Genomic DNA, 10190 nt, shown 5'->3' with positions numbered 1-10190 from the left:
GAGGTGCGTGATTTGCACGCCCCAATGCACCACTACTATCGTCTTGACCCAATTCGGATGCATCCTATGCAACCACACGCTTTGGTCCAGACCCACCAACCCAGCCTCGCTGCCTGCTGAGTGGCATTGCTGATGAACGAGAAAGCCTTGCCACGATGACGGAGTGAAGTTTTCTCTCTTCGGGATTCGATTCAGGCAGACGGGTTTGACCAAAAATTGTGCCTAGTGACTAGAAAGATCAATGTGGTTTCTTAGGCGTGAGAGAGACGCCAACGGTCGGCGGCCTCCAGGCCATTCGGAGTTGGCGACCTTTCCCAAAGGAGATTGTGTCTCTTCTCATAACGTCAATGGCTTGGTGACTTGTCACACACAGCTGATGACCCTGGCGTGGGGGCTCTTTATTATACGAGGGACTTTCCTGTTATTCTACTCCCATACAATGGGACAAAGAGAGAGAAAGTGGCATCGTCACTCAACGAAGCGAATATCTCTACAACCAGGGCCATGTTCTCGCCAATCTGTACTAACACTGTGAGATCCTGGTCTTGGATTATCCACATCAATAGTCAATCGAGGCGCATATGGGGCGCTCAGCCCCCCCCATATGGTCGCTGCGCCAGCGCGTATACTAGTTCGCCTACTTCCAGATGCCCAAGAGCCACACACAACATGCAGAACTCGCAGGCCGTCTTCATCAGCCCCGGCAGCTGAGACGCTACTGGCCAACAGCATGAATGACCTGCATCACTTTTGCCCGTTTGGTTGGCCAGCCCTTCTTCTGTCGGCGCAAGCATGTGCAGTGTTGGGTGGGTAGTTGCCCTGCTTTTCACTGTGGCCCCAGACGCTACCCTCCTGCATTAGGTGCGGAATGCCAGTTACATGGCATAAAGTTCTGATTGATGCCATTCTGGCTTGGCACTGTGGCTTACAATGTCGAGTATAAAGAGATCTACGTGCGCTGCCTCCCTGATACTACCACAAGTCGTCATTAGACCCCATGGATCCACAAGGTGATAATTTATCCTCCCAAACCCTTCCTGCCTCCTTCTCTTTAGAGAGTAGTATGAGTGCTCCAAAAGCCGAATCAAACATGAGTGGCCCGGCTGCAACATCTACTTTCCCCGAACCGAGTATCCGGTAAGTAACTCGCTCATCTCCTGTTGCTTTTTGATGTCTGGGTGTTCTCTTTCGCTAACTGGTAACTCACTTGCACCAGAACTAGTTCGCCTCCAGCCTCCGATATGGATATGGACACCACCACCAACCGACCTCCATCTCTGCCACCTCAGAGCCCTCCAAGCTCTCATCGTCCAGAGACAGTGCTGCCCCGTCTTACGCGCCTCCGTCTCCAAGAAGGGTTGCGTGACTCGGGTCGGACTGGCGTCTCAACAGAAGAGATTTTAAGCATCGACGATTCCGGTCACCGAACCGCCGACGATATCCTCCTTTGCATTGGTCAATCCTTCAACGAGCCGCAGCCTCCCTCTCAACTGGAATCAGACGTGGTAATGCAGCGCGACCCCTCAACTGCCGCAGCGCCTCCGTCCGACCCGATTGCGAAGGCACTCACCGAAATGCATACCGATAACAAGAAACGTCTCGCTGAGCGCCGCCGAAGGCGTGCCGTCAACGGCTCTCGGAGCGGACGGGCTCATCCCAAACCCCGTCGCTGACTGACAAGAGGCGACTAGACCTAGCGCATTGGTAGGCCGGCTTCCTTCAGTGAGCGAGACGAAGACAGCATAAAGAAAATGAAAAAGGGTGCACGAGGATTACACGGCAGACAAAAGGGGCGGAGGAGTGCTTTGAGAAACTGGTAGGCGTTTGTGGTTATGGGAGGTAGGATGGATTTTGGTATCCCTGCTTTTGTTGTCGGCGTTTGCTCTTGGTGGCTTGATACGTGCGGGCATAGAATCGATGCTTTGGGAGCGCGGAGGCACTTTTGTTGGTATTTAAGTATCGGTAGACAGATACACAACTGGATTAACATAGTTTCTGCTTTTCTCTTTTCCTTGGTAATTTCCGCACTCTCTACCTAGGGAACGATGTGGTCGGAGAGGGTTAAACAGTACTATCTATAACTGACAGGTCGCTTAAAATAAAATTGGTCGCAACGCAAGTCAAGTAGATTCGTCAAATTGTTAAATCAGAACTATTGCTATCCGTACTAACATGTTACCCGAACGATATAGAGTTCAAATCAGGTGTAGAGCTCATCTGTGAGACTGTTAAGACTCAGTCCCTCCTTTGCAATGTCATCGACATCAATGAGGAAGTCGAGCGGCATCTCGACAAGTGTGCCGCGGATACCGCCTAGCCATTCCTTGACTTCCTGGACACCGCCGGGGAATTCGCTGCGGACTATATGGCCGTATTCCACCTTTCCCTCCTTGACGTCTTCATCCTCCTTTTTCTTCGTCTCTTCCTTCTTGCCAGGGATGATGAATTTATCAGTGAAGAACTTGTCGTAGGCCTCCCAAGTGCGCACCAGATCATTAGGCACAGGGTGGAAAGCACGGCTGAAGATTTCAGTGTTCGATTGAGCCGTGCGTCTCCAGAGGTTCTGGAAGTTGGACGAGAGTGGATCAACAACGAGCTGGTCAGCCGGCGAGCCCCAGTCATAATGATTGGGGGAGACATCAACAGGTGTCCAGTTCGAATCAGGGCGATCGGGATGCTGGTCTGGAATGAGACCAAGATGCTTGCGGAAAAGGTATCGACGCAGGGAGGCGGCGAAACGTGAGGCCTTAAAGGGTTGACCGTCCATGAAAGAGTCCACAGTATTATATCGATCCTCGATGACGACTGCTATTTCTGAGTCGTGACTTCCCAACTGGGAACGGTCATTCAGGTTTGCGCTGCCGCAAATAACAAGGCTATCGTCTACTATTAAGAGCTTGGTGTGGATATAGAGCTGCTCGCTGACGAAGGCGTTGATCTCATCCTCTGGGTTACCGTCCCAAGTTAGCTCGGTAACATTTGGCCCGCCGTCCATATAAACGGAAGTGATGGTATCGAGCGTGACGTCTTTCACTTGGGCAGCTTCGCGTCGGTATCTGTCGTAATGGTCCGTATTGTCCTGAGACAAGCTGTCAAGCCGGCGGTCAATGTGGTCTTCATATTCTTTTCTCGCATCTTCATACGACACACCGGCTCGAGATTGAGCATCTTCCATGGTCCTGGACGTGTTGATTCTGTCGAATGAGCGCAGGTTGTAGAACTCGATATAGCTTCTGGGGTCCTGAATCCCGGCGGCTTTCAACTTCTCGATGATGCTGGATTTGCCACGAGAGATAGAATTGTATTGGAACTCCATTATGGCGCGTGTTCCAAGGGCCCCCTCGCTCTGTAGATCCCCGGCGAATGCTGGAACTGAGGGCATCAAGACAATGACCTTGAAACGCTGGCCCTCGTTGAACGCACGCACGATTCTCTCGACAATGGCAGCACCAATTTGATTCTTCACACGCGTTGTGCTATCTGTTGCCGTGATAAAGAACTATTAAATTTATAATTAGACCTCGGTGATAAATTTAACGCATCTTATTTACCTGGTTCTCAATATAACAAAAAGATTGGGCGGCTTTTATGGCGCTGACGTAGGCGTTTTGGATGGAGTGCTCTGTTGGGAGTCCTGCACTCCACTCGGAACAGCTGTAAAAGTTAGCTGGATGCTAATTGTTGCGAGGACAACAATGTGTGTTGATGGTATGTATGACTGGTTAGCTAGGTGAGGGCATCGAGGGGGGCACAACCACCCCACAAGCGGCGGCTGTGAGCTTCCTTCAACATTACTTGAGACTGCTCCCGATCATCGAAAAAGAAGAAGGAATAAGAATGAACAAAAGTACCTTCGGACCAGCTGAATACGTGGTAATTCACCACGATGCGACTTTTGTTGACCGTGGTGGTGCGTCTCATCGTGAGACATGAAGTTGCTCAGTCGGTTGAACTGATCTGTGAGACCACCAAGGTAGTCATCGTAGACATGCTCTTTTCTCTCTTGGTGGCTGTCTGGAGCCTGTGAATGAACTTCCAGCTTCGAGTATTTTCCAGGGTTCTTGTTCTTGTATTTCGTTGCATAGATGAAGTTCCTGAGGGGGAGTTAGTGTGGAAGGACTAGGAACGCGGTTCAATGCACATAATTACCATCTATGAACGAAGTGGCTCACGAGATTGGGCACAATCTGTCCATTCATGCTCAAGGCAACATCGGACCAACCCATACGGGAGCTTTTCGTCCTATCCACTGCAAAATCCTTTTTAGCTGAGCTCCCTCGGAACGGATCTGGAGTTCATACGCTGGTTTACCTCCCAGTCTTTGACATCTGCAAAGTCGTACACCCTTGCGTTGTTGTAGTCTTGTCCAGGGAAGATTATGCCAGAGAGGTCGCCTGGCTTGACGTCCGAAATGGGGTGCGAACTGGTGTCCCATCTCCCAAAGCCTGTGTGTGTCAGCGGAAACTGTTCGAAAGAGAAGAAGAAGAGAGAAGATTGCATACACATGTCCAAGCCGCCCATGAAAGCAAGCTTACGATCAATGACAAGGAGCTTCTCATGATGGGCCCAATAGAGAACGATTCCGTCACCAGTACCGTAGACAGCCTTTACAGCATCTCCAGAAGCTCGGGCAAGGTCAAATTGGGTGAGGGCCTTTAGGGATTTGCCCAATTCTTTGGTCAAGTCGTAACCTGTAGGGAGGTGATCTGGGTGCCTGAAGACTTTGACATTGGGATGCAGGGCTTCGAGCGCACGTCGAGTATGCTCAGAATCAAGTGTGAGGGCGGCTTGCACTTCCTTATATACGATTACATAGACCTTGACTCCTCGTTCGGCAGCGGCCTTGAGCATTACATCCAGGCGATACGACTCGTACTTGGAAGGGGGGCGGCGCAGATAGAGCTCGGGGCTCAGCCACCAATCCAGGATCATGATGCTCTCCTGGGCCTCTAAATTCCGGCAAACACGTTAGATTAATATATCTCTGGTCATGTTTCTGGGGTCAAACATGGCAGACTTGTTTCTGGAGTCGAAACATGGAAGACTTACTCTCAAGCGCCTCAGACACAGCCCAGAAATAAGAAGCTCCGTCAACATACCACTTGCAGTTGCCGGATACTTGCGGAGCGAAGGAGCCGAAACGGTTCGTACCCTGGGTTGCTGACTGAGGGTCGGCTTCGGTGTTGGATTGGACATCTTGCTTGTTCGCGCCGCCAAAGGCCGACTCGATGGAGGCGCCTACTTGCTGGCTCAGCCCCTCGACGTGAGCGCCAACTTGCTTGAAGATGGAGTCCATGGTCTTTAATAGAGTAAGGATGGATTTTCTCAAGATGTGGGAGGGCTGAGGGAGTAATAAATGCTGACGTTGATGCTGAATTGAATCAGAGCTGGAACAACGCAATCATGCATGAATGAGGGGCGGATAGCGCGGCAAAGCGGGGCGCAGCACCATAGATGAAATGATCAAGCTCGTACAATGTGGCTTTGGAGGCGGCGAGGGAGAAGAGCAAAGCACACAGCTATCCATGCTTGTTGAAGAGAGAGGAGAGCGGTGAATGAATGAAGGAATTTACCTGACTAACTGTCAGAAAAGTCGCTTCCCCCGTGGTACCTGGTCTATGAAGAAGAGATTCGTGACAGGGCCAATGCCATGTGGTGTCAATGGTACAAGACGCTGATGGGATGCAGTCATCACGCTAGGCACAGCCAAGCCGCGCGTGTCGCCTGAGTGATTCTAGGCCCAGGATTTTGTACTCTCTGGGCGCCTCTTTATGCCGGCTTAGAGACCACTGCACTTCGTAGCAGCTCTTGAGGCGGACTCTCGGCTCCAGGTCGGGGCTCCGGGATCCGGAGGTGGGACTGGCCGCCGAAGCTAATAGGCGCATATGTGGCCGTGGCGGGGACGGCGCGAGTGAGTTCAGCTACGCCCTGTTTTTAGTTTCTTTTGCTGTTGAATCACCCGATAGTGTTTTATCCCTTGAGCGATGCGGGTTTTTATTAGCAGTACATACTGTGATGTAGAAGAGTAATGATATAGACATGTCCCATTAACGTCAATCGCCCGGCGCTCTCCCGAGTCCCGGCCCCACCCGTTCCCGCGCCGGGCTGGTTGGGAACACTCAAATCGAAGGGCAGTCGCGAAGGGGAAACGAACGAGTCCAGGTACTCGTACTAAGGACAGATTCCGTGATATCCGGCTATGGTGCAGCCGCGTGACACGGAACCACGGCAAGTCCTATCCAAATTCACATTAGATCGGGCCTCCACTGGCGGCGCCTACCTGGAATTTTGTATACGAAAGCTGGCGCAGGAAGTTTGATAACTTCGCTGTATCTAGGTGGACAGTAAGTTACCTCGTACAGTACAATCTACAACTGATTCAACTACTGAAGATAAGCAAGAACAGCGAAACTTCAACTAAAATCTGTTGAATATTATTTTCAACGTATTCCTTAGGCTAATAATAAAATTTTATTTGTATGAAAATAAGAACTTAAGTACATTACCTAAGTATTAAATAATAACGATCCAAAGAGTTTATTAGATACTGAAAGATACTATCCGTGTACTGTGCTACACTGTACAGCCAGTATGTGCCTTTACCTTGGGAAGTTGACAACTTCCTGCGCCAGCCTTCGTACCTACCAGGTATGTAGCCCTCAATCTTTAGCGCCCATATCTAGGTGGTCCGTTACAGGTTCAGCTCGGCCCCAGTGATTGCGTCTGGGTGATATGGTGCGACGCTAAACTTGTTGGTCACGGAGAGATACAGTGCAGCAGATCAAGAGTTAACAGACAAATAATAAAGAAATGTGATTGTGATCCCCGTCCATCGACGTCTTCTTTCGTGGCTCTACATCCCCTGGTCGCCTCATTTTCTCGGAGGATTTGAATGGCCCTCCGGTATGACCACTGTCCTTTCTCGTGAACAAGAATGTTTCTCCATGACTCACAAGAACCGAGCCGATGGGAAGAGTATAACAATAAGTAATGTATGCAAGCGGTGCGTTTCCACGCGACTACAATACAGGTGCACAGGCGGAGGCAACCCAATGAACCCCTAACTCCGTAATTACCCAACCAAGACAGCATCTCTATGATCGACAGACAAAATTTCCAATACACGATACCCGCGACATGTTCTCTTAGCCTGACTAGAGCCAAAAACTTCTCTTCGTTCTCACAAAGGGGAGTGACACGGGCAGGATTGGCGCGGTAGTTTCGGCTTCATTTCCCCTCTGCTTTCTTTTCAGAACCGTCTCCCAATCCACCCCTCGAAATGTCCTGGATGCTTAGTCGGCCTTAGCGTTATTAGGCTGTCCCAGCAGTCCATCCTTGAGACCCATCGAGTCATCACGAGGGAAAAGGTAGCTACGGGATCGGCGGCTGCGGCTACGCAGCCAGGAGTAGACACCAAAGATGGCGGCGACAACAAAGGCGCAGGACAAGAATGGACGGTCCACAAAACTCATCTTGATGTCAAAGAATATCTTCTCAAATGAAGAGATAGTGTACTTGGTCGTGATGGGGTTGGGGCCATAGACCACCTTGTCGAGAGTCTCCATGATGGAAGTACGGGTGACCATGATGTGGTTGCCCGTGGAGGTGCTGTCCCAGAATCTCTTCCTCTGTGGAGGGTTAGCATATTTTCAGGGCGTGTGTTTAAACTCGACTCACGTCTTCCTCGTTGACAATGACGCGCTCGCCATCCTTGACATCGATACCGTATGTCTTTTGGAGCCATCGAGCCCAAAAGACACCATCGACCCAGGCAAATGCAACTTCCTGGCGGCTAGCCGAGTCCATGTCGATCTTAATGGCCTTGGCATTTCGGAGGCCGCGCTGGTCACCACGTTCCTGGGCCTCCTCAATTCGCATTTGCTTAGAATCGCGGAGCTTTGTGCGCTCAAGTTGGAACTCCTGAACCTGTCGATCCATCCAATCGCTAGCTGCAGTCTTCAGTTCACTAATGGAGTTCTTCAGGCGGTCACCATCGTCGCGGTTGAGAACAGCAAGGGCAACAATCTTGTGCTCCATAATCTGGCGAGCATTGGTGGCGGTCATCTCAGGGACAAGGGGCAGCCAGACCGACTTCATCCAGTCAACCAAGGCATCCATATCTCTCATCTCATCGGGAGTGATGGGCGTGTAGTAGGTTGGCCGGCCCTCTCTGGACACCAAGAATCTAGGCCATGTGGTGATGCCGAATCTGGTGTTGAGATCCGGATCGTTGGTCTTGACAATCTTGGCGCGCCCAATGAGGTTGAGTGGGAGCTGCTCAAGGGCCTTGAAGTCCTCAGTAGTGGTGGCATGATCGTAGAAGTAGACAAAGATGACTTCCTCTTCCTTTTCCATCTCCTTAAGGGCTGCGGCATCAACATCGATGATACCACCGGCGACCTCCAGAGCCTTTTCAGCATACTGAACAAAGTCGCCTAGACCGCGGAGGCCCTTGTACTCGGAACTCTCACCACCCTTGTAGAAGCGAACGGTGGGGTAGGCACGAGCACCGACTTCCTTGCAGAGACGAGACTCGGCATCGCAGTTGACCTCGCCAACGTTGAGCTTTCCCGCCACGGACTTAGCCATTTGCTCCCACGCCGGTGCCATGGCTCTGCAATGAGAGCACCAAGGGGCATAGAACTTGATGAACCAAGGGTCCTGAGTCGAGGTGACGAGTTTCTCGAAGGATCCCGGCGTCAAAGGGACACTAACACCCTCTGGGTTGTAAATCGTGGCAGGTTCCTTGGGCTTCGTCTTCTTCAACATCTCACCGGTGCTGGGGACCTTCCAGTCATCACCAAAGGTCTTTTCGGCAGCATTTCCGTTTGCCTCGCCAGAGTTGATTACTTCCTTGGAGGCGTCAGCCTTCTGGTCCTTGGTCGACTTCTCGGTCCCGTCCGACTTGGCGGGCTCCTTGACCTTGTCGGATGCGTCGGGAGTTTGAGGCTTCTCGGTAATATCATCAAGGGACTGCTCAGGAGCCTTGATTTCGGCTGCTGCCTTCTCGGTTGCTGCCTTCTCGGCCGCCGCCTTCTCGGCCGCTGCTGCGTCAGCTGCTGCCTTCTCAGCTTCCTCCTTTTCGATCCTGTCGGCCTCCATCTTCTTATAGGCCGCCTTTGCGGCCTTCTTCTTTTCCGCAATATGCTCGTCCTTCACGTCGGGCAGGTCGAGAGTTGCAGGTCGAGAACCAGGCATGGCCTTTTCGAGAGCCTTCTCGACGGCAGCGCTGACAAACGTGGCGTTCTTGACACCCCTCATGCTCTCGAAGACAGCGCCATTTTCGTAAATGATACTTGTAGGATAGGATTGCACAGCGTGGTCCATGCATAGGTCATAGTAGGCAACACAGTTGATGGTTGCAAATCGGAAGTCGTAGTACTTGAGGAATGTCGTATCCACAGCATCGGCCGCGACAGGCTGCGAGGTGTAGTAGAATTCGTAAATCGATTGAAAAGTGGGAGCGAAATCGATACAGTGAGGGCAGTATGGACTAGCCATTGATTAGCATGACGTTAGCATGAGGTGTTGTTCGAGGGCTGTACCTGTAGTGCTTCACAAAGAGGTACTTGGTCTTGGTGATCTCCGCCTCCCAGTTGGCGGGGGTCAGCTCCAGGAGTGCCGGTACTTTCTTGTCGTTAAAATAAGTAGCCTCTTTCTTGAAATCCTCTTCATCGGGCATTAGCTGGGCACCGGCGAGTGCCATAGCGCCTGTAAGGACAGCAAAGGACGAGAGGCGCATGATGGGCAGGTAAGGTGCACCTCGTAGGCGCAAGTCTTTCGGATCGGCAACTGGTCGGCGGGAGATTTGTAAACGCGTGGGCAAGGGAATAATTATCGAAGTCGAGGACACAGTTCGGAGTTGGAAGGTCGGTTTGTGGAGACGAGCCAGATGGAATGCTGAGACAAAGTGTGATGAATGGTGATGCGATGGCGGGTGCGCGTAGCCGATAACCTCCGGGTGATGAAGACGGTGCTACCGTAGCATAGGCGTAAGTGAGACAAGGAATACAAGACGGAAACGCGCACACCAGGCGCAAGAATCGTCGACGCAAAGGGGAAAAGAAAAGCAGAGAATGCGATCAGTAAGCCATGAGAATGGACAAGATGGCGTTCAGGAGAAGCGCTGCGCTGCGTTGGGACACGCAATGCTCATGCTTCCGGCTGCGCCACAAGGTCATCAGCCACAT

The 10190-nt window shown here is 51.6% G+C and overlaps 3 protein-coding genes across 3 annotated transcripts; 1 reads left to right on the top strand and 2 right to left on the bottom strand.

Moving 5' to 3' along the window:
- Positions 1-865: 865 nt before the first annotated feature.
- BGZ61DRAFT_88264 (uncharacterized protein) lies at positions 866-1683 on the top strand. The gene is made up of 2 exons (XM_046257179.1): positions 866-1137; positions 1217-1683. Exons 1-2 carry the CDS (start codon positions 998-1000, stop codon positions 1671-1673), a joined length of 597 nt encoding a protein of 198 aa, XP_046110709.1. The 5' UTR covers positions 866-997; the 3' UTR covers positions 1674-1683.
- Positions 1684-2200: 517 nt separating this feature from the next.
- On the bottom strand, positions 2201-5296 carry BGZ61DRAFT_339603 (phospholipase D2; the record flags this gene model as incomplete). Its single annotated transcript, XM_046239244.1, has 7 exons — positions 2201-3499; positions 3552-3654; positions 3852-4094; positions 4150-4249; positions 4302-4445; positions 4503-4949; positions 5050-5296. 7 exons carry the CDS (start codon positions 5294-5296, stop codon positions 2201-2203), a joined length of 2583 nt encoding a protein of 860 aa, XP_046110708.1.
- Positions 5297-6799: 1503 nt separating this feature from the next.
- On the bottom strand, positions 6800-10104 carry BGZ61DRAFT_441192 (putative disulfide isomerase). The gene is made up of 3 exons (XM_046244556.1): positions 9546-10104; positions 7678-9493; positions 6800-7628 (listed from the first exon to the last, which is right to left on the bottom strand). The coding sequence occupies exons 1-3, from the start codon at positions 9740-9742 to the stop codon at positions 7293-7295; spliced, it is 2349 nt and encodes a 782-aa protein (XP_046110707.1). The 5' UTR covers positions 9743-10104; the 3' UTR covers positions 6800-7292.
- Positions 10105-10190: the final 86 nt, after the last annotated feature.

This window comes from Ilyonectria robusta, assembly GCF_021365365.1.
Source record: "Ilyonectria robusta strain PMI_751 chromosome Unknown BGZ61scaffold_2, whole genome shotgun sequence".
Lineage (NCBI taxonomy): Eukaryota > Fungi > Ascomycota > Sordariomycetes > Hypocreales > Nectriaceae > Ilyonectria > Ilyonectria robusta.
Note: the sequence above shows the minus strand (reverse complement) of the source record. Positions and strands in the feature narration are given on the sequence as shown.